This window comes from Salmo trutta, chromosome 12 (genome assembly GCF_901001165.1).
Source record: "Salmo trutta chromosome 12, fSalTru1.1, whole genome shotgun sequence".
Classification (NCBI taxonomy): Eukaryota; Metazoa; Chordata; class Actinopteri; order Salmoniformes; family Salmonidae; genus Salmo; species Salmo trutta.
In genome coordinates this window covers 47,400,467-47,425,024 of record NC_042968.1, presented here as the reverse complement: position 1 = coordinate 47,425,024, position 24,558 = coordinate 47,400,467, and the positions used below count along the sequence as shown (strand labels likewise).

At 44.3% G+C, this 24,558-nt stretch overlaps 1 protein-coding gene across 1 annotated transcript in view; it reads left to right on the top strand.

Moving 5' to 3' along the window:
* The first annotated feature begins 3,283 nt into the window (after positions 1-3,283).
* The window catches only part of LOC115203676 (palmitoyltransferase ZDHHC7), a 48,653-nt gene continuing 27,378 nt past the window's right edge, over positions 3,284-24,558 (top strand). The window contains exons 1-2 of the mRNA XM_029768602.1: positions 3,284-3,673; positions 15,935-16,264. Of these exons, the coding sequence (XP_029624462.1) occupies positions 15,941-16,264 (324 nt within the window). The 5' untranslated portion in view covers positions 3,284-3,673; positions 15,935-15,940. The remainder of the gene's footprint in view (positions 3,674-15,934; positions 16,265-24,558) is intronic.

Sequence of the window (24,558 nt, the reverse complement as noted above, 5' to 3'; positions counted from 1 at the left end):
TGTACTCAAGCAGCGTTGGAAAAAGTACCCAATTAACATACTTGAGTAAAAGTATAGATACCTTAATAGAAATGTACTCAAGTAAAAGTCACCCAGTAAAATACTACTTGAGTAAAAGTCACCCAGTAAAATACTACTTGAGTAAAAGTCACTCAGTATAATACTACTTGAGTAAAACTCACCCAGTAAAATACTACTTGAGTAAAAGTCACCCAGTAAAATACTACTTGAGTAAAAGTCACTCAGTATAATACTACTTGAGTAAAAGTCACCCAGTAAAATACTACTCAAGTAAAAGTCACTCAATATAATACTACTTGAGTAAAAGTCACCCAGTAAAATACTACTCAAGTAAAAGTCACTCAGTAAAATACTACTTGAGTAAAAGTTACCCAGTAAAATACTACTTGAGTAAAAGTCTAAAAGTATTTGGTTCTAAATATAGTTAAGTATCAAAAGTTGTAACGATATAAGAGAACCATTCGGGGCCAGTGGGAGTGACAGTTTTGGAGAAAGTGGATCCCTGCCTTTTGGCTTATCCACATGTCGTCTCAGGCTGGGTAGAAAATGAGTTGGGTTCTGTTAAATCGGTGAAGGGAGCTTTAAGTGGACTTGTGATATTTTCTGTTATATAGGTGGAGGGTTAGTTGGTGGTGTGTAATAGTGGTATATAGATGGTGGTATGTAATAGTGGTGTATAGATGTTAGTTGGTGGTGTGTAATAATGGTATATAGTTGGTGGTATGTAATAGTGGTATATAGTTGGTGGTGTGTAATAGTGGTATATAGATGTTAGATGGTGGTGTGTAATAATGGTATATAGTTGGTGGTATGTAATAGTGGTATATAGTTGGTGGTGTGTAATAGTGGTATATAGTTGGTGGTATGTAATAGTGGTATATAGATGGTGGTATGTAATAGTGGTATATAGATGGTGGTGTGTAATAGTGGTATATAGTTGGTGGTGTGTAATAGTGGTATATAGATGTTAGATGGTGGTGTGTAATAGTGGTATATAGTTGGTGGTTTGTAATAGTGGTATATAGATGGTGGTATGTAATAGTGGTATATAGATGTTAGTTGGTGGTGTGTAATAGTGGTATATAGATGGTGGTATGTAATAGTGGTATATAGATGTTAGATGGTGGTATGTAATAGTGGTGTATAGATGGTGGTGTGTAATAGTGGTATATAGTTGGTGGTATGTAATAGAGGTATATAGATGGTGGTATGTAATAGTGGTATAGATGTTAGTTGGTGGTGTGTAATAGTGGTATATAGTTTGGTGGTGTGTAATAGTGGTAAATAGATGTTAGATGGTGGTGTGTATTAATGGTATATAGTTGGTGGTATGTAATAGTGGTATATAGTTGGTGGTGTGTAATAGTGGTATTTAGTTGGTGGTATGTAATAGTGGCATATAGATGGTGGTATGTAATAGTGGTATATAGATGGTGGTGTGTAATAGTGGTATATAGTTGGTGGTATGTAATAGTGGTATATAGTTGGTGGTGTGTAATAGTGGTATATAGTTGGTGGTATGTAATAGTGGTATATAGATGGTGGTATGTAATAGTGGTATATAGATGTTAGTTGGTGGTATGTAATAGTGGTATATAGATGTTAGATGGTGGTATGTAATAGTGGTATATAGTTGTTAGTTGGTGGTATGTAATAGTGGTGTACAGATGGTGGTATGTAATAGTGGTGTATAGATGGTGGTATGTAATAGTGGTATATAGATGTTAGTTGGTGGTATGTAATAGTGGTATATAGATGGTGGTGTGTAATAGTGGTATATAGATGTTAGATGGTGGTGTGTAATAGTGGTATATAGTTGGTGGTATGTAATAGTGGTATATAGGTGTTAGTTGGTGGTATGTAATAGTGGTATATAGATGGTGGTGTGTAATAGTGGTATATAGATGTTAGATGGTGGTGTGTAATAGTGGTATATAGTTGGTGGTATGTAATAGTGGTATATAGATGTTAGATGGTGGTATGCAATAGTGGTATATAGTTGGTGGTATGTAATAGTGGTATATAGATGGTGGTGTGTAATAGTGGTATATAGTTGGTGGTGTGTAATAGTGGTATAGTTGGTGGTGTGTAATAGTGGTATATAGTTGGTGGTATGTAATAGTGGTATATAGTTGGTGGTATGTAATAGTGGTATATAGATGTTAGATGGTGGTATGCAATAGTGGTATTTAGTTGGTGGTATGTAATAGTGGTATATAGATGGTGGTATGTAATAGTGGTATATAGTTGGTGGTGTGTAATAGTGGTATATAGTTGGTGGTATGTAATAGTGGTATATAGTTGGTGGTATGTAATAGTGGTATATAGATGGTGGTGTGTAATAGTGGTATATAGTTGGTGGTATGTAATAGTGGTATATAGTTGGTGGTATGTAATAGTGGTATATAGTTGGTGGTGTGTAATAGTGGTATATAGATGTTTGTTGATGGAGCAATCTTCCTTTTCCACCTTCAGCACAGTAGGTGGACCACACAGCACAGTAGGTGGACACAGTACCACACAGCACAGTAGGTGAACACAGTACCACACAGCACAGTAGATGGACACAGTACCACACAGCACAGTAGGTGGACACAGTACCACACAGCACAGTAGGTGGACACAGTACCACACAACACAGTAGGTGGACACAGTACTTACATACCACAGTAGGTGGCGGCATGCACAAACAAAATGTGCGAATGCCATTATTCCGAAGAAGAAGAAGAAGCAGCTCTGGCAAAGATGTTTCCGACTGAGCCAAGATAGACCACAGCCTGTCGTTTCCAATGGGGAAAAATGAGTCACAGTGGGCAGAACATGCAAGGAGGGGGCAGAGCCAAGAACGAGGCAGCAAGATCCTATTTACTCCTTATAGCATATCTTTACACATTTCCGTTTGGAAACGGCTACTCTGTGTAGTGCGTGTGTGCAAAATCTCAATTCGACTTTGCGCTCCTTCTAAATAGCACAAATGTTTTTTGATGTTGTTTTTTAAAAAGTTTTGGCCAAGGGTAAGATCTACAAATCTTAGTCCACTCTGTTCGTAACAGATTAAAGTTTTGGGAACAGAAAACTGTATTGAGATCAATTGTTTCAACGATGAGAATATTTGCAGAATTTCGGCTAAAATCCATCTGGTTCCATGTTCTCCCACTGCAGGCCACTGGGCTTCCTCTCACCACCAGCATATTTGGTAGTGAGAGGAAACTTCACATTTATACATCTGGTGAAATCAGTCTGTCTCATTGTATTTGTGGCTCTGCGAAGCGCAAGAAGTATGAATGCCATGCATTTGCAGAACCGCATCACCGTAAATGCTGACCGGCCAAAGCAGAATCCAGTTGGACCATAAATCGGCTCTTTTCTAAAAAGCTTCGGTTCGCTTCGTACAGTCCAATCAGGAAGAAGCTCAACCCGGAAGTAATTCCTCCAGCTGTGAGAGAGAGAGAAGGGGAAGAGAGATAGAGAAGAGGAAGAGAGATAGAGAGACAGAGAAGAGAGATAGAGAGAACAGACAGAGAGAGACAGAGAGAGAAAGGGTGAAGATGGTGGTTGTTTGTGGCTTTCTTTGGGATGAAAAATAACACGCCGTATCAAAATGTAACCGACGACATACATCCACGTCTGGTCTCGAACAAGGAACATTGTGGTAAGAGGCGACAGATAACGCTAGCTAGCTTGGCCGGTTAACTATGCTAACAGAATTGGTAGTGTTGTTATGCTAACTAGCTAGCTAGCTTGGCCGGTTAACTATGCTAACAGAATTGGTAGTGTTGATATGCTAACTGGCTAGCTAGCTTGGCCGGTTAACGTAACTATGCTAACATAATTGGTAGTGTTGTCACAGATAGCATAACAATACCATCTCATTGTTGTATCTGTGACAACACTACCAATTATGTTAGCATAGTTACGTTAACTGGCCAAGCTAACTAGCCAGTTAGCATAACAACACCATCTCATTGTTGTATCTGTGACAACACTACCAATTATGTTAGCATAGTTACGTTAACTGGCCAAGCTAACTAGCCAGTTAGCATAACAATACCATCTCATTGTTGTAACTGGCTAGTTAGCTTGGCCAGTTAACGTAACTATGCTAACATAATTGGTAGTGTTGTCACAGATACAACAATGAGATGGTGTTGTTATGCTAACTGGCTAGCTAGCTTTGATTTAGCTAGGAACAATATGTTGGTCAATTAAAGGCAAAAATAGCAACCGATGTAACATGTTTTCAATGCTAGCTAACGTTAATCACGACTCGTGAATAGCGATTACTTTCTTATTTGTTTGAATGATTTCTGAAGTTAATAATTGTAACTTGCTTAGCTAATGTAATTGACCATTTTTAATCCGTTCATACATCCGCTGTTATGTGTCTTGTCGCTCAAACAGATATGACAAATGTGTTGTGGGGAATAATAATAATGCAAAAATGTTTCAAAAAACACATTAGTTACTAGTAACGTTAGCTACTAAAGAAACATGATCAAACCAGAATGAAATGTTCTTCAGAAAGTACTGATCAAATGAATCGCTAGTAGATCAGATATGACAGGTTGTTCTTCTTGTACACCAAAGAGACGATGTGGACTGGACCAGAACAGATATGACAGGTGTTCTTCTTGTACACAGTATAGCAAAGAGACGATGTGACATGTGGGGTAGTTATAACCGGTCACTGGCTTTCACTGCGTGTTATAAGAGCCTGCTAGTCAAGGCTATTTAAAGATGGGTGTGACAGTAGACAACATACCAGACCTGACTATTAGGAGATGAGTTGAGTTTCCTCAACAGCAGAGGAAAGTGGAGTTTGACTGAATGATACCGATACTACAGCCAAAGTTGTACTGTTTCTCTATTATTTGTTGTGTGGATAGCTGCGCCTAGATATGACAGCGTCCTAAATGGCTTCCTATTTCCCTTTTTATAGTGTCATTTGGGACGCACACTATTATTTGTTGTGTGGATAGCTGCACCTACATATGACAGCGTCCTAAATGGCTTCCTATTTCCCTTTTTATAATGTCATTTGGGACGCACACCCTATGTGATTCAGGGCAAGCTCATTGTAACTCTTGGCATCTAAATGCTCAGCCTAGTTAACATTAACCTGGCCTGGACCACATTATACACAAATGGACACATTTGGCCTTTAAGACTCAAGTAGTTTAATGTGTTTGTACATTCAGACAGGGGCTGTGGGAGAAAAGCTATATAGCTACATGTGTGTTTGTGTCCCCATCAGGGAAATATGCTGTTGTGGAAGGGATAGATGCCAGTGTGCAGATCTGGGTTGCATCTGTGAGAATACACACACACACACACACACACACACACACACACACACTTGGCACTCCACCACCTCTCACATTGCTGACACACGTCCGTGGCTCATAGTCTAACATGGTGTGTGTTTGCGCAGGTATTTGGGCCTTGGTGAGCTTGTGTAGCCAACAACGTGCACCTACTCCCCCCAACGCAGCAAGCCAGAGGAGTAGACAGACATTAGAAGGCATGCCACTGTGAGGTGATACATCTGGTTGGTGTGTTGTGGAGACGCTATTACACCTAGTTTACAACAACAACATACAGACAGAGGCTAGGGCTTCCTAGAGGCTAGGGCTTCCTAGAGGCTAGGGCTTCCTGTAGGCTAGGGCTTCCTGTAGGCTAGGGCTTCCTGTAGGCTAGGGGTTCCTGTAGACTAGGGGTTCCTGTAGACTAGGGCTTCCTAGAGGCTAGGGCTTCCTGTAGGCTAGGGCATCCTGTAGATAGAGGAGGACTGGCTATGTAGGGGGTAACCTGTAGCCCAGGTCTGGTGTCTGTCCACTACAGTTATGTAGGGGGTTAACTTGTAGCCCAGGTCTGGTGTCTGTCTACTACAGTTATGTACGGGGGTTAACCTGTAGCCCAGGTCTGGTGTCTGTCTACTACAGTTATGTAGGGGGTAACCTGTAGCCCAGATAATTTGGTGTTGGTATTTATCAGGATCCCCATTAGCTGCGGCAAAAGCATCCGTTACTCTTCCATGGGTCCACATGACATAATCCATAGTACAGAACATTATTAGTCAAGGACTGAAATACATACATTTAAAACATCACCCACAGCCTACATATCAGTACATACATACAACATCTAGATCTAATACATAACACAGTGTAAATTCCAATATGTAGGAAATGGGACTGTGAAGAGACACAGTAAGGTGTTCTTTTATCTGGTTTTATGGGTAGCTTGAGTTACCTGGGTTACCGGAGAGTTCCGTGTAGTCATGGCTCGATTTAATACGGTGTGTTTCTGTTAAAGGAATTCCTGCTTGAGAGTAATTATTAAATAATTCTACCCTGATTTTAGGGATATGGTCTATATAGCCTGTAGAATAAGTAACTAAAGGGTTTTAAGCATAAGTCTCATGAGATTGACTAGGATAGGAGAGGAATAGAGGTGTCTGTGTGTTTAAGTAAACATCAAGAACTGTTAAACTTTGGTTGACCTGACCTAGCTTGAACCCTCCAGGTTTTCCTCATCTCAGAGTACTGAAATACTGTCGGCTGAGTAAAAAGTTACGGTGTTGAGAGTCCTGGGGAAGAACAATTCACTCTCCTTAGTGTTAGTGTGTAATGTGTAAATGAGAAGCCTGGTATATAATAGATGTTTTGTGTAGGAACTGCAAAGCGCCCTCCTGAATAAACAATTCTGACTCTTGTAAGCTTGTCCTCAGTCTGTGTTATTAAACCAGAATCGTACACATTATGGATGGCAGACTGAGTATTTTAATTGAAGTTAACATTGAGAACATAATTCTCTTAACAGTTTCCCAGTCTGTTCTGGACCTGGGGACTGTGAAGAGACCTCTGGTTGCATGTCTTGTACCGATGGGTCTCTGAACTGTGTGTTTCCTAGTCTGTTCTGGACCTGGGGACTGTGAAGAGACCTCTGGTGGTATGTGTTGTACCGATGGGTCTCTGAACTGTGTGTTTCCCAGTCTGTTCTGGACCTGCGGACTGTGAAGAGACCTCTGGTGGTATGTCTTGTACTGATGAGTGTCTGAACTGTGTGCCAACTGTTTGAACAGGGAGTTCAGTAACATCAACGTCTCGCATAAAGACCAATTAATGATGTCTACGTTTTAGTCATTAAGCAGACGCTCTTATCCAGACTGACTTACCAAATTATCTGTACTAGGGGTGATGCTCTGACGAGGTCAGATACCTAGGCTGTACTGGGGTGATGCCCTGACGAGGTCAGATACCTAGGCTGTACTGGGGGTGATGCCCTGACGAGGTCAGATACCTAGGCTGTACTGGGGTGATGCTCTGACGAGGTCAGATACCTAGGCTGTACTAGGGGTGATGCTCTGACGAGGTCACATACCTAGGCTGTACTGGGGTGATGCTCTGACGAGGTCAGATACCTAGGCTGTACTGGGGGTGATGCTCTGACGAGGTCAGATACCTAGGCTGTACTGGGGGTGATACCCTGACGAGGTCAGATACCTAGGCTGTACTGGGGGTGATGCCCTGACGAGGTCAGATACCTAGGCTGTACTGGCGGTGATGCCCTGACGAGGTCAGATACCTAGGCTGTACTGGGGGTGATGCTCTGACGAGGTCAGATACCTAGGCTGTACTGGGGGCGATGCTCTGACTAGGTCAGATTCCTAGGCTGTACTAGGGGCGATGCCCTGACGAGGTCAGATACCTAGACTGTACTGGGGTGATGCCCTGACGAGGTCAGATACCTAGGCTGTACTAGGGGTGATGCTCTGACGAGGTCAGAAACCTAGGCTTTACTAGGGGTGATGCTCTGACGAGGTCAGAAACCTAGGCTTTACTAGGGGTGATGCTCTGACGAGGTCAGATACCTAGGCTGTACTGGGGGTGATGCCCTGACGAGGTCAGATACCTAGGCTGTAACTAGGGGTTATGCTCTGACGAGGTCAGATACCTAGGCTGTACTAGGGGTTATGCTCTGACGAGGCCAGATACCTGGGCTGTACTGGGGTGATGCTCTGACGAGGTCAGACACCTAGGCTGTAACTAGGGGTGATGCTCCGACGAGGTCAGATACCTAGGCAGTAACTAGGGGTGATGCTCTGACGAGGTCAGATACCTAGGCTGTAACTAGGGGTGATGCTCTGACAAGGTCAGATACCTAGGCTGTACTGGGGGTGATGCTCTGACGAGGTCAGATACCTAGGCTGTACTGGGGCGATGCCCTGACGAGGTCAGATACCTATGACAACTCATATAGTTGTGATAATAGATGTTGTTGCTGTGGTGACCTGCGCTGACGCTAGGCTAGTTGTTGCTGTGCTGACCTGCACTGACGCTAGGCTAGTTGTTGCTGCGGTGACCTGCACTGACGCTAGGCTAGTTGTTGCTGTGGTGACCTGCACTGACGCTAGGCTAGTTGTTGCTGTGGTGACCTGCGCTGACGCTAGGCTAGTTGTTGCTGTGGTGACCTGCACTGACGCTAGGCTAGTTGTTGCTGTGGTGACCTGCACTGACGCTAGGCTAGTTGTTGCTGTGGTGACCTGCACTGACGCTAGGCTAGTTGTTGCTGTGGTGACCTGCACTGACGCTAGGCTAGTTGTTGCTGTGGTGACCTGCACTGACGCTAGGCTAGTTGTTGCTGTGGTGACCTGCACTGACGCTAGGCTAGTTGTTGCTGCGGTGACCTGCACTGACGCTAGGCTAGTTGTTGCTGCGGTGACCTGCACTGACGCTAGGCTAGTTGTTGCTGTGGTGACCTGCACTGACGCTAGGCTAGTTGTTGCTGTGGTGACCTGCACTGACGCTAGGCTAGTTGTTGCTGTGGTGACCTGCACTGACGCTAGGCTAGTTGTTGCTGTGGTGACCTGCACTGACGCTAGGCTAGTTGTTGCTGTGATGACCTGCACTGACACTAGACTAGGCCTATATGTGCTCTCATTGTTCTGAAACATGACTTACCTTGTTTCACTAAGCCAGTGTAGATGGCATCAAGAAGCTCGCTGGGCAGCTGGTCTAGTCTTGGTCTGTGCAGTACAGTGACATGGCTGAAGGGAGACCAACAAGGTAAAACAGTGGTGGGGATAGGAGACAGCTGGCTATATAGTGCACTACTTTTCACCAGGTCGAAAAGGGGACAAGGTCTAAAGTAGTGAACTATATAGGGAATAGGGTTCTACACCTGCATTGCTTGCTGTTTTGGGGGTTTTAGGCTGCGTTTCTGTACAGCACTTTGAGACATCAGCTGATGTAAGAAGGGCTTTATAAATACATTTGATTTGATCCTTAATGGGCCTCGTGCCCACATGGATTGGCCAGTCCAATGGCCCTGCCTTCTGCCTCTCACTAGACAGGGGGAATCAATACAGCTACGACTGTCCAGAGAGCACTTCCACCCCCCCATTAAAAATAGCATTTCGGGGGTTTAAAATCATTAACTTCACTTTTAAACCCTTGTAATACACAAATATGTGACGGAGCGACACATTAGGGGTCACGCTGAAAGTCCTAAGCCATTCTTGGTTCTATTCCTGTGTTGTAGTGATGGGTACCAGGTACCAGGTTGATTATTGGTTCTATTCCTGTGTTGTAGTGATGGGTACCAGGTGATTCTTGGTTCTATTCCTGTGTGGTAGTGATGGGTACCAGGTACCAGGTGTGATCCTTGGTTCTATTCCTGTGTTGTAGTGATGGTACCAGGTACCAGTTTGATTCTTGGTTCTATTCCTGTGTTGTAGTGATGGGTACCAGGTTGATTCTTGGTTCTATTCCTGTGTTGTAGTGATGGGTACCAGGTTGATTCTTGGTTCTATTCCTGTGTTGTAGTGATGGGTACCAGGTTGATTCTTGGTTCTATTCCTGTGTTGTAGTGATGGGTACCAGGTGTGAATCTTGGTTCTATTCCTGTGTGGTAGTGATGGGTACCAGGTTGATTCTTGGTTCAATTCCTGTGTGGTAGTGATGGGTACCAGGTTGATTATTGGTTCTATTCCTGTGTTGTAGTGATGGATACCAGGTGTCAGGTTGATTCTTGGTTATATTCCTGTGTTGTAGTGATGGGTACCTGGTACCAGGTGATTATTGGTTCTATTCCTGTGTTGTAGTGATGGGTACCAGGTGATTCTTGGTTCTATTCCTGTGTTGTAGTGATGGGTACCAGGTTGATTCTTGGTTCTATTCCTGTGTTATAGTGATGGGTACCAGGTACCAGGTTGATTCTTGGTTCTATTCCTGTGTTATAGTGATGGGTACCAGGTTCCAGGTTGATTCTTGGTTCTATTCCTGTGTTGTAGTGATGGGTACAGGTTGATTCTTGGTTCTATTCCTGTATTGTAGTGATGGGTACCATGTACCAGGTTGATTCTTGGTTCTATTCCTGTGTGGTAGTGATGGGTACCAGGTGATTCTTGGTTCTATCGATGTGTTGTAGTGATGGGTACGAGGTTGATTCTTGGTTCTATTCCTGTGTTGTAGTGATGGATACCAGGTGATTCTTGGTTCTATTCCTGTGTTGTAGTGATGGGTACCAGGTTGATTCTTGGTTCTATTCCTGTGTTGTGGTGATGGGTACCAGGTTGATTCCTGGTTCTTTTCCTGTGTTATAGTGATGGGTACCAGGTTCCAGGTTGATTCTTGGTTCTATTCCTGTGTTGTAGTGATGGGTACCAGGTTGATTCTTGGTTCTATTCCTGTGTTGTAGTGATGGGTACCAGGTACCAGGGTGATTCTGGTTCTATTCCTGTGTTGTAGTGATGGGTACCAGGTGTCAGGTTGGTTCTATTCCTGTGTTGTAGTGATTGGTACAGGTTGATTCTTTGTTCTATTCCTGTATTGTAGTGATGAGTACCAGGTTGATTCTTGGTTCTATTCCTGTGTTGTAGTGATGGGTACCAGGTGATTCTTGGTTCTATTCCTGTGTGGTAGTGATGGGTACCAGGTGATTCTTGGTTCTATTCCTGTGTTGTAGTGATGGGTACCAGGTTGATTCTTGGTTCTATTCCTGTGTTGTAGTGATGGGTACCAGGTTGGTTCTTGGTTCTATTCCTGTGTTGTAGTGATGGGTACCAGGTGTCAGGTTGGTTCTATTCCTGTGTTGTAGTGATGGGTACAGGTTGATTCTTGGTTCTATTCCTGTATTGTAGTGATGGGTACCATGTACCAGGTTGATTCTTGGTTCTATTCCTGTGTGGTAGTGATGGGTACCAGGTGATTCTTGGTTCTATCGATGTGTTGTAGTGATGGGTACGAGGTTGATTCTTGGTTCTATTCCTGTGTTGTAGTGATGGGTACCAGGTGATTCTTGGTTCTATTCCTGTGTTGTAGTGATGGGTACCAGGTGATTCTTGGTTCTATTCCTGTGTTGTAGTGATGGGTACCAGGTTGATTCTTGGTTCTATTCCTGTGTTGTGGTGATGGGTACCAGGTTGATTCTTGGTTCTTTTCATGTGTTATAGTGATGGGTACCAGGTTCCAGGTTGATTCTTGGTTCTATTCCTGTGTTGTAGTGATGGGTACCAGGTACCAGGGTGATTCTGGTTCTATTCTTGTGTTGTAGTGATGGGTACCAGGTGTCAGGTTGGTTCTATTCCTGTGTTGTAGTGATGGGTACAGGTTGATTCTTTGTTCTATTCCTGTATTGTAGTGATGGGTACCAGGTTGATTCTTGGTTCTATTCCTGTGTTGTAGTGATGGGTACCAGGTGATTCTTGGTTCTATTCCTGTGTGGTAGTGATGGGTACGAGGTTGATTCTTGGTTCTATTCCTGTGTTGTAGTGATGGGTACCAGGTTGGTTATTGGTTCTATTCCTGTGTTGTAGTGATGGGTACCAGGTACCAGGTGTGATCCTTGGTTCTATTCCTGTGTTGTAGTGATGGTACCAGGTACCAGTTTGATTCTTGGTTCTATTCCTGTGTTGTAGTGATGGGTACCAGGTTGATTCTTGGTTCTATTCCTGTGTTGTAGTGATGGGTACCAGGTTGATTCTTGGTTCTATTCCTGTGTTGTAGTGATGGGTACCAGGTTGATTCTTGGTTCTATTCCTGTGTTGTAGTGATGGGTACCAGGTGTGAATCTTGGTTCTATTCCTGTGTGGTAGTGATGGGTACCAGGTTGATTCTTGGTTCAATTCCTGTGTGGTAGTGATGGGTACCAGGGTCATTATTGGTTCTATTCCTGTGTTGTAGTGATGGGTACCAGGTGTCAGGTTGATTCTTGGTTATATTCCTGTGTTGTAGTGATGGGTACCAGGTGTCAGGTTGGTTCTATTCCTGTGTTGTAGTGATGGGTACAGGTTGATTCTTTGTTCTATTCCTGTATTGTAGTGATGGGTACCAGGTTGATTCTTGGTTCTATTCCTGTGTTGTAGTGATGGGTACCAGGTGATTCTTGGTTCTATTCCTGTGTGGTAGTGATGGGTACGAGGTTGATTCTTGGTTCTATTCCTGTGTTGTAGTGATGGGTACCAGGTTGGTTATTGGTTCTATTCCTGTGTTGTAGTGATGGGTACCAGGTACCAGGTGTGATCCTTGGTTCTATTCCTGTGTTGTAGTGATGGTACCAGGTACCAGTTTGATTCTTGGTTCTATTCCTGTGTTGTAGTGATGGGTACCAGGTTGATTCTTGGTTCTATTCCTGTGTTGTAGTGATGGGTACCAGGTTGATTCTTGGTTCTATTCCTGTGTTGTAGTGATGGGTACCAGGTTGATTCTTGGTTCTATTCCTGTGTTGTAGTGATGGGTACCAGGTGTGAATCTTGGTTCTATTCCTGTGTGGTAGTGATGGGTACCAGGTTGATTCTTGGTTCAATTCCTGTGTGGTAGTGATGGGTACCAGGTTGATTATTGGTTCTATTCCTGTGTTGTAGTGATGGGTACCAGGTGTCAGGTTGATTCTTGGTTATATTCCTGTGTTGTAGTGATGGGTACCTGGTACCAGGTGATTATTGGTTCTATTCCTGTGTTGTAGTGATGGGTACCAGGTGATTCTTGGTTCTATTCCTGTGTTGTAGTGATGGGTACCAGGTTGATTCTTGGTTCTATTCCTGTGTTATAGTGATGGGTACCAGGTACCAGGTTGATTCTTGGTTCTATTCCTGTGTTATAGTGATGGGTTCCAGGTTGATTCTTGGTTCTATTCCTGTGTTGTAGTGATGGGTACAAGGTACCAGGGTGATTCTTGGTTCTATTCCTGTGTTGTAGTGATGGGTACCAGGTGTCAGGTTGGTTCTATTCCTGTGTTGTAGTGATGGGTACAGGTTGATTCTTGGTTCTATTCCTGTATTGTAGTGATGGGTACCATGTACCAGGTTGATTCTTGGTTCTATTCCTGTGTGGTAGTGATGGGTACCAGGTGATTCTTGGTTCTATCGATGTGTTGTAGTGATGGGTACGAGGTTGATTCTTGGTTCTATTCCTGTGTTGTAGTGATGGGTACCAGGTTGATTCTTGGTTCTATTCCTGTGTTGTAGTGATGGGTACCAGGTTGGTTCTTAGTTCTATTCCTGTGTTGTAGTGATGGGTACCAGGTTGGTTCTTGGTTCTATTCCTGTGTTGTAGTGATGGGTACCAGGTGTCAGGTTGATTCTTGGTTCTATTCCTGTGTTGTAGTGATGGGTACCAGGTTGATTCTTGGTTCTATTCCTGTGTTGTAGAGATGGGTACCAGGTGATTCTTGCTTCTATTCCTGTGTGGTAGTGATGGGTACCAGGTGATTCTTGGTTCTATTCCTGTGTTGTAGTGATGGGTACCAGGTGTCAGGTTGATTCTTGGTTCTATTCCTGTGTTGTAGTGATGGGTACCAGGTTGATTCTTGGTTCTATTCATGTGTTGTAGTGATGGTTACCAGGTGTCAGGTTGATTCTTGGTTCTATTCCTGTGTTGTAGTGATGGGTACCAGGTTGATTCTTGGTTCTATTCCTGTGTTGTAGTGATGGGTACCAGGTGATTCTTGGTTCTATTCCTGTGTTGTAGTGATGGGTACCAGGTGTCAGGTTGATTCTTGGTTCTATTCCTGTGTTGTAGTGATGGGTACCAGGTTGATTCTTGGTTCTATTCCTGTGTTGTAGTGATGGTTACCAGGTACCAGGTCTGATACTTGGTTCTATTCTATCTGCTTTACAGATTCATATTATCAACATGAGCTTTACAGTAGTGTGTTATTGCCTTTTCAGAATAGTATGTAGTGGAGTGGGATTATCTCTGTTAGGGAGAATGTCTCACTCTGATCACTAATGTTGCTTTACGGGTGTGAGAGACCCAGTTAGTGGTGACTAAGAAGCTGGGTCACCTGGCTGGCTGTTGCTTTACGGGCGTGAGAGACCCAGCTAGTGGTGACTAAGAAGCTGGGTCACCTGGCTGGCTGTTGCTTTACGGGTGTGAGAGACCCAATTAGCGGTGACTAAGAAGCTGGGTCACCTGGCTGGCTGTTGCTTTACGGGTGTGAGAGACCCAGTTAGTGGTGACTAAGAGGCCTGGTCTCCTGGCTGGCTGTTGCTTTACGGGTGTGAGAGACCCAGTTAGTGGTGACTAAGAAGCTGGGTCTCCTGGCTGGCTGTTACTTTACAGGTGTGAGAGACCCAGTTAATGGACTGTAGTTAATGGACTGTGGTCCTGTAGTTAATGGACTGCGGTCCTGTAGTTAATGGGCTGTGGTCCTGTAGTTAATGGACTGTAGTTAATGGACTGTGGTCCTGTAGTTAATGGACTGTGGTCCTGTAATTAATGGACTGCGGTCCTGTAGTTAATGGGCTGCGGTCCTGTAGTTAATGGACTGTGGTCCTGTAGTTAATGGACTGTAGTTAATGGACTGTGGTCCTGTAGTTAGTGGACTGTGGTCCTGTAGTTAATGGACTATGGTCCTGTAGTTAATGGACTGTAGTTAATGGGCTGTGGTCCTGTAGTTAATGGACTGTGGTCCTGTAGTTAATGGACTGTGGTCCTGTAGTTAATGGACTGTAGTTAATGGGCTGTGGTCCTGTAGTTAATGGACTGTGGTCCTGTAGTTAATGTACTGTAGTTAATGGGCTGTGGTCCTGTAGTTAATGGACTGCGGTCCTGTAGTTAATGGACTGTGGTCCTGTAGTTAATGGACTGTGGTCCTGTAGTTAATGGACTGTGGTCCTGTAGTTAATGGAATGTGGTCCTGTAGTTAATGGGCTGTAGTTAATGGACTGTGGTCCTGTAGTTAATGGACTGTGGTCCTGTAGTTAATTGGCTGTAGTTAATGGACTGTGGTCCTGTAGTTAATGGACTGTGGTCCTGTAGTTAATGGGCTGTGGTCCTGTAGTTAATGGACTGTAGTTAATGGACTGTGGTCCTGTAGTTAATGGACTGTGGTCCTGTAGTTAATGGACTGTAGTTAATGGACTGTGGTCCTGTAGTTAATGGACTGCGGTCGTGTAGTTAATGGACTGCGGTCGTGTAGTTAATGGACTGCGGTCCTGTAGTTAATGGACTGTAGTTAATGGACTGCGGTCGTGTAGTTAATGGACTGCGGTCGTGTAGTTAATGGACTGCGGTCGTGTAGTTAATGGACTGCGGTCCTGTAGTTATTGTGCTGCGGTCCTGTAGTTAATGGGCTGCGGTCCTGTAGTTAATGGACTGCGGTCCTGTAGTTAATGGACTGCGGTCCTGTAGTTAATGGACTGCGGTCCTGTAGTTAATGGACTGCGGTCCTGTAGTTAATGGACTGCGGTCCTGTAGTTAATGGACTGCGGTCCTGTAGTTAATGTGCTGTGGTCCTGTAGTTAATGGGCTGTGGTCCTGTAGTTAATGGGCTGTGGTCCTGTAGTTAATGGACTTGACAGAACACCCAAGGGTAGAATACAATTTTGAGGAGCCATGAAATAGACTTTTGGTAAATGACTATTTCTGATGCCTTTTCTCTCCATCTCCCTCCTCCCCCTTCCTTCCAGGGCAGGATGCAGTCTTCAGGCCAACGGCAGCGTGACACAGAGCAGCACCGACCCCTGCTGTCAGCTGACGATAACCCCGAGGCTGGCGGACGAGCTGGTCCTCTTTTTCCCCCGGCTGACCAGGACAGCCTGTGGTTCATCCAGGACGGCTGTGGTATAGTCTGTGGTGTGGTGACCTGGTTGTTGGTCCTCTACGCTGACTTTGTGGTCAATCTGGTGATGCTGCTGCCAAACAAGAGCTTGTGGTATTCCGTGATCAACGGAGCGTTGTTTAACTTCCTGGCCGTCATGGCGCTGGCCTCGCATCTACGTGCCATGCTGTCAGACCCGGTGAGAAGTTGGAGGGGGGTGGGGAGGGAGCAGATGGAAAGGGAGGAAGGAGAGATAAGACGGAGGGGGAGGAAGGAGAGACAAGATGGAGGGGGAGGAAGGAGAGACAAGACGGAGGGGGAGGAAGGAGAGACAAGACGGAGGGGGAGGAAGGAGAGACAAGACGGAGGGGGAGGAAGGAGAGACAAGACGGAGGGGGAGGAAGGAGAGACAAGACGGAGGGGGAGGAAGGAGAGACAAGACGGAGGGGGAGGAAGGAGAGACAAGACGGAGGGGGAGGAAGGAGAGACAAGACGGGGGGAGGAAGGAGAGACAAGACGGGGGGAGGAAGGAGAGACAAGACGGGGGGAGGAAGGAGAGACAAGGCGGGGGGAGGAGGGAGAGACAAGACGGGGGAGGAGGGAGAGACAAGACGGGGGAGGAGGGAGAGACAAGACGGGGGAGGAGGGAGAGACAAGACGGTGGGGAAGGATGACAAGACAGGGGGGAAGGATGGCGAGACAAGACAGGGGGGAGGAAAGAGAGACAAGACGGGGGAAGGAAGGAAGGAAAGAAGGAGAGAGAGAGACAAGGTGGTGGGAGGCTCTGGTCAATGGACCGGTCGTCAACTTCCTGGCTGTCATAGCCCTGGCATCGCACCTCAGAACGATGAGAAGTCTGTCTCTGTGAGGACAGGGGGAGGACTCTCCCTGCTCTCTGGGAGAAGGAGACTGTCTCCTGGTAGGGTGAGGAGGGAGGACAGGGGGGACTCTCCCTGGGAGAAGGAGACTGTCTCCTGGTAGGGTGAGGAGGGAGGACAGGGGGGGACTCTCCCTGGGAGAAGGAGACTGTCTCCTGGTAGGGTGAGGAGGGAGGACAGGGGGGGACTCTCCTTGGGAGAAGGAGACTGTCTCCTGGTAGGTTGAGTCAGTCAGCCTGTCTGTCACTACAGCACTAGTCAGTCTGTCCGTCCCTACAGCACTTGTCAGTGTGTCAGTCAGTCTGTCCCTACAGCACTAGTCAGTCTGTCTGTCTGTCTGTCCCTACAGCACTAGTACGTCTGTCTGTCCCTACAGCACTAGTCAGTCTGTCTGTCCCTACAGCACTAGTCAGTCAGTCTGTCTGTCCCTACAGCAGTCTGTCAGTCTGTCTGTCCCTACAGCACTTGTCAGTCTGTCTGTCAGTCTGTCCCTACAGCACTAGTCAGTCTGTCTGTCCCTACAGCACTAGTCAGTCTGTCTGTCAGTCTGTCCCTACAGCACTAGTCAGTCTGTCTGTCCCTACAGCACTAGTCAGTCTGTCTGTCCCTACAGCACTAGTCAGTCAGTCTGTCTGTCCCTACAGCACTAGTCAGTCACTCTGTCCCTACAGCACTAGTCAGTCAGTCTGTCCCTACAGCACTAGTCAGTCTGTCTTTCTGTCACTACAGCACTAGTCAGTCAGTCTGTCTGTCCCTACAGCACTAGTCAGTCTGTCTGTCTGTCTGTCACTACAGCACTAGTCAGTCTGTCCCTACAGCACCAGTCAGTCTGTCCCTACAGCACTAGTCAGTCTGTCTGTCTGTCCCTACAGCACTAGTCAGTCAGTCTGTCTGTCCCTACAGCACTTGTCAGTCAGTCAGTCTAAAGACTAGGTTGATGTCTCCTCAGGGTAAAGACTATATAGGTTGATGTCTCCTCAGGGTAAAGACTATATAGGTTGATGTCTCCTCAGGGTAAAGACTATATAGGTTGATGTTTCCTCAGGGTAAAGACTATATAGGTTGATGTTTCCTCAGGGTAAAGACTATAGGTTGATGTCTCCTCAGGGTAAAGACTATATAGGTTGATGTCTCCTCAGGGTAAAGACTATATAGGTTGATGTCTCCTCAGGGTAAAGACTATATAGGTTGATGTTTCCTCAGGGTAAAGACTATATAGGTTGATGTTTCCTCAGGGTAAAGACTATATAGGTTGATGTCTCCTCAGGGTAAAGACTATATAGGTTGATGTCTCCTCAGGGTAAAGACTATATAGGTTGATGTCTCCTCAGGGTAAAGACTATATAGGTTGATGTCTCCTCAGGGTAAAGACTATATAGGTTGATGTTTCCTCAGGGTAAAGACTATATAGGTTGATGTCTCCTCAGGGTAAAGACTATATAGGTTGATGTCTCCTCAGGGTAAAGACTATATAGGTTGATGTTTCCTCAGGGTAAAGACTATATAGGTTGATGTTTCCTCAGGGTAAAGACTATATAGGTTGATGTTTCCTCAGGGTAAAGACTATATAGGTTGATGTCTCCTCAGGGTAAAGACTATATAGGTTGATGTTTCCTCAGGGTAAAGACTATATAGGTTGATGTCTCCTCAGGGTAAGACTATATAGGTTGATGTCTCCTCAGGGTAAAGACTATATAGGTTGATGTTTCCTCAGGGTAAAGACTATATAGGTTGATGTTTCCTCAGGGTAAAGACTATATAGGTTGATGTTTCCTCAGGGTAAAGACTATATAGGTTGATGTTTCCTCAGGGTAAAGACTATATAGGTTGATGTCTCCTCAGGATAAAGACTATATAGGTTGATGTCTCCTCTCCTCAGGGTAAAGACTATATAGGTTGATGTCTCCTCTCCTCAGGGTATAGACTATATAGGTTGATGTCTCCTCTCCTCAGGGTAACGACTATATAGTGTTGTGTCTTTGACTATGCCGGATTAAGTGATATGACATGCTTATGTTCCAACAGCAGCGTTTTGTTCGTGCGTTCAAGACACTATCCGAATGGTAAATAAGGGTCATGCGCACGGCGCATTTCGTGACAAAAGATTTCTAAATATTTCATTACCGTAATTCGAAGCATGTCAACCGCTGTTTAAAATCAATTTTTATGCCATTTTTCTCGTAAAAAAGCGATAATATTCCGACCGGGAATCTGCAATTAGGTAAACAGCCGAAAGAAAATACAGCACGGGGTCGACTCGGACACGCGCCTAATTCCTTTGTCCTCTGATCGGCCACTTGGCAAAGGCGATAATGTGTTTCAGCCAGAGGCTGCCTTGATATCGTTCAGCTTTTTCCCGGGCTCTGAGAGCCTATGGGAGCCATGGGAAGTGTCACGTTACAGCTAAGATCCTCACTCTTCAATAAACAGAGACAAGAAGAACGACTCCTTGTCAGACAGGCCACTTCCTGCATGAAATCTTCTCAGGTTTTTGCCTGCCATATGAGTTCTGTTATACTCACAGACACCATTCAAACAGTTTTAGAAACTTTAGGGTGTTTTCTATCCAAAGCCAATAATTATATGCATATTCTAGTTACTGAGCAGGAGTAGTAACCAGATTAAATCGGGTACGTTTTTTATCCGGCCGTGTAAATACTGCCCCCTAGCCCTAACAGGTTAATGTTGCAAGCTTTTGATGCCTCAAAAGCTGTGCTTGTAAGCTCTCTGAGTTGTAAGATAGGCAAGCCAACGTGGGCTGCAGGGCCCAAGTAGGTAATGAAGGTGGGATACATGTTCGACAGAAACATTTGTTTGAATGGTAACAGCTCTTCCATTCCTGTTTCCGTGAGTAGGCCAAAGTAAGCTGAACGAAGTCTATGGTAGAAAGCTTGTGGATGTTCGTTCCGAGCTTGTTTGACCGTGTTAGCCAGTGAGCTATCGTGTTTGCGAGTCGCAGAATCACTGAATTCTAATTTCAAAGCTGTGGCAAGTTTAGCGTAGTCATTTAGCACGTGTTGCTGTTGTAGGCGAATGAACCTTGTCACGTGGCTATTCGACGTTCGCTTCAACAGATAAACCCTGTCAGAACCCGTAGCGTTCGGGTAGCCACCCAACGCGTCCTCTATGTCAGCTAGGAACGTCTCAGTATCGTTTGGCTGACCTGGAACGGGGTCAAAGGTGGGGAAATTCTTGACGAGTTTGTCAAGGTATTCCGCGCCAAGCGGGCGGAGAGGGTTGGCTTCATCCTGTGGAGAAATTGGGGCCGACAGGCCAAGAGGAGAAGCCAAGCTTTGGCTTTGTTGGCCAAGAGGCTCCATATTACTCAGTGCCGAATGGCCAAGAGGAGAAGACTGAGGGACACATGATGGAGGCAATGTCTGAAACCTATCGTCTTCACTCCTTTGAGTACCGGACTCCGGTTGCTTGGATGGGTAGTCATGCTGCAGAGCGTGACCATTCTGGACTTCCTCCAGATGGTACCTAAGGGTGGTCTTCTGCTGCATTGCAGAGTCCACTTGAGCACTTAGAGTACCGATTTTGGACACGTGAGTGTCACCTCTGCTCCTTTCCGTCTCAAACTTATCTGTCATGGTTTGCAGATAGAGGTCTCGAGTACAGAGCGAGAGATTCAGTGATGAGATTTCCTCTGCTTGCTTCGAAATCAATATTTCCATCCTCATCACCTGAGTTCTCTCATCATTCATTTGGTCAGCAACTTCAATAAGTTCTGCTGATTTGTCATCCAACTTTGTCATTGTGTTCATCAACTGATCGTCTTTGGTCTGCAGAATTTGGAGTAGAACATTGTTACCTTGAGTAACGTTCAACAAAACTGCCTGCATGTTATCAAATTGCGCGTTCCTGTTTGTAGATAACTCGACAGATTTATCTAGTTTGGCGTGGACTACATCGCATTTAGTTTTGGCTAAATCGAGTTGTTCCTGCAGACGATGATTTTGTTGGAGAGTTTGTGCTTGTTCATCGTCATAAGTATTTGCAATTACTTTTAATTCTTCCGATTTCAAACGCAGTTCCTCGACTAGCAGAATGTTTTCATTTCCTGCTTTTGTCAATAGTTGCTCAGTTCTCTCCACCTTTGCTCTCATGTTAGCTATGTCTTGCACGTGCTTCAGCTGTGCACTGTGGTATTGGATCGATGCCAACCTTTGATGGCGATACATAAGTGCTAAAGTGGAGAGAACCGTCACAAAGCCTGTGTTTGATGGTTGATTTTGGAGAGCGTTCGCAATTTCGGCTGTGTTTTCGCTAATGTCATAATTAGGGTTGGTATCCCTGCTGAGGTCAGAGATCGATCCTTTTATGGGTTGAGGTTCACTAATTAGCGGAGGAGTGGTGACCACCTCCTTTGGTAGCTTGCACATTATTAGAAAAATTTTGAGGAAAAATGTTCCTATTTTTTTTTTCTTTTCAATGTTTGGGTTTAGAATTCATTGGAAGCTGCAAAGACAAGTTTAATCTATTTATAGATGTTGACGAACCATCAGTACTGTACCAGTAATGTGGAAGTTGGACGTGAATGAGTTTGCAAAAGCAAATTGAATTAATTAATCAATGCCAATGATTAATCCTACCTGGGTAGGCTATCTGGGTATTAAACTTGAATTAACCTGAGAGGTTGCTTCATCCAGGTTAATATGGGAAGTTTAAAAGTGTCTCATTTGATTGCAAGAACATTAAGGTATGTTCAACAATTTAACTTATTAAATTGAATGAGATGATAATCCATACAATCTCCATTGATTGGATATCATAAGTGTAAACAGTAGATCAAATGTTGGGAACACTCCCCACTATGGTACACTTCTTCCTTGGGCCGAAGCCACATGGGATTCCCGTGTACTGGATTACTGAATGGGTTTTGCAAAAACCAAATTTTACTGATTGATCAATTTTAATGATAAATCAAACCTGTATAGGCTATTTGGGATTTAAACTTTAATTAACCTGAGAGGTTTATTCATCTAGGTTAATGTGGAAAAAAGAATACAATGTCTCATTTAGAAAACTCATCAATTTGGATATTATTTAAAAGATCCACTTGAGAATGTAAATCTGGCAATTTCACTTATTAGTTCAATTGAATAAGACATCGATATCCGTCTGGATATCACGAGTAACGACTGGAGTGTCACCTGACTAATTCTTCTTGAAGGAAAGTACTGGTGACTCTTCAGAGGTCCCTGCTGGCACACGCTGAAATCAAGCGGAAGTACCCAAGGCGGAGGATTTACAATGTGGCACATAACAAAATGGCTGTTTTCCCTTTTGTTAGCTTAGCATCTCGAGCAAGCTAATGCTACTTTATGCCTGAAAAATGCTCAACATAGGATTCCCTTGGCAAGGGAAAGGTTTTACTTCTAACGTATTATGTTCAAACCCTTTTCGGCGATATTTGACGATATTTTAACCGGAACTCGCGGCAAACAACGAAATGCACCGTGGTCTACTCGCATCGAAACGCGAGAGAGACAGAGAGATACATATCGCTGGTCAAGCTAATCTCTCCTAAATTTCAATCGGCTGGCTCTTTGTCCTCGCTCGAGAAATTAATAATGACCTAGCCAACACGCGTCTGAAACACGAGAGGCAGAAATAGCCCAGCGTTTGGCCAAACGTGCTATTTCTCAGATAGCTTTATCAGCCATCATAAATAAATGTATAGTTTATGCTACCCACTGACTACGTCAGAGCACAACACGGAGGCGATTCTCCAGAGCACACACGCACCAATAATTCCGGTCTACAATTCCCATAATGTATATAATAAACTTGGTATATTATGTAATCTGCTTTTCAATTTTATATAGGGTGAATCAAAATGAAAGCGTCATCCTATTTTAGATTCCTCGCACGGGGGCTCCAAATGTCGAAATTACCCAAACGTGCGGCCTAGTTTTAGAGTCCTCACAGGGGGCACGAAATGTCGTGTCTTTGATTATGCCGGATTAAGTGATATGACATGCTAACCTATAAAATTATTTCTCTATAATTAATATTACCTGATTAAGCTAATCATGTAAATGTAATTAACTAGAAAGCCGGGGCACCATGGAAGAACGTTTATAGAGCCGTTATCTTCCGAATAAACTCTTAAAATACTTAGTAATATTTTACATCGATAGCAGTCAATATTAACCCTTATCTTATTTTCAGTCTCATAATGAAAGTTGTAAATTCTTGGTTATCTTCACGAACCCTGGCTAACAAGTTGAATCAGCAATACAAAATTGGGTTTAATTATTTATTTACTAAATACCTAAACTAATCACACAGAATTACAAATACACCGAATACAAATGATGTCATACATGATGGCTGGTTACACAAAGGAAAGGGGGTTGGGCTTGAATGAAAGAGCGGGAAGATTTAGGAACAAAGAAACAGCAGCTATGCTATCGTAAATACATTATCTTATGCATTCTAAATTACCGCCCATTTGGAAAAGGAAAATGCAATAAATATTTACTCTGAGCTGCGCTTCGGTAGATTGGTCGTAGATGCTGGCCGGGTTGGCCAACAGATCTTCCTGTCCTCGGAAGAATGTCTCTGGTGGTAAATTGGATACGTGGTGGTATCTTCGTCCGTCTGTTAGACTGGATCCGTCGTCCGTCCTTTCCTAGCCCACGTCTACAGCGGCCGCTGCTAACTCAACGGCTAGGAAGTATCACTTCTGTAGTGAATAAGCTCAAAGTTCATACCATTGGTAAGGTATAAACCTTACCACAGGCCAACGTCATGACAATAGGTTGATGTCTCCTCAGGGTATAGACTATATAGGTTGATGTCTCCTCTCCTCAGGGTAAAGACTATATAGGTTGATGTCTCCTCTCCTCAGGGTAAAGACTATATAGGTTGATGTCTCCTCTCCTCAGGGTAAAGACTATATAGGTTGATGTCTCCTCAGGGTAAAGACTATATAGGTTGATGTCTCCTCAGGGTAAAGACTATATAGGTTGATGTCTCCTCAGGGTAAAGACTATATAGGTTGATGTCTCCTCAGGGTAAAGACTATATAGGTTGATGTCTCCTCTCCTCAGGGTATAGACTATATAGGTTGATGTCTCCTCTCCTCAGGGTAAAGACTATATAGGTTGATGTCTCCTCTCCTCAGGGTAAAGACTATATAGGTTGATGTCTCCTCTCCTCAGGGTAAAGCCTATATAGGTTTATGTCTCCTCTCCTCAGGGTAAAGACCATATAGGTTGATGTCTCCTCAGGGTAAAGACTATATAGGTTGATGTCTCCTCAGGGTAAAGACTATATAGGTTGATGTCTCCTCTCCTCAGGGTAAAGACTATATAGGTTGATGTCTCCTCAGGGTAAAGACTATATAGGTTGATGTCTCCTCAGGGTATAGACTATATAGGTTGATGTCTCCTCTCCTCAGGGTAAAGACTATATAGGTTGATGTCTCCTCTCCTCAGGGTAAAGACCATATAGGTTGATGTCTCCTCTCCTCAGGGTAAAGACTATATAGGTTGATGTCTCCTCAGGGTAAAGACTATATAGGTTGATGTCTCCTCAGGGTAAAGACCATATAGGTTGATGTCTCCTCAGGGTAAAGACTATATAGGTTGATGTCTCCTCAGGG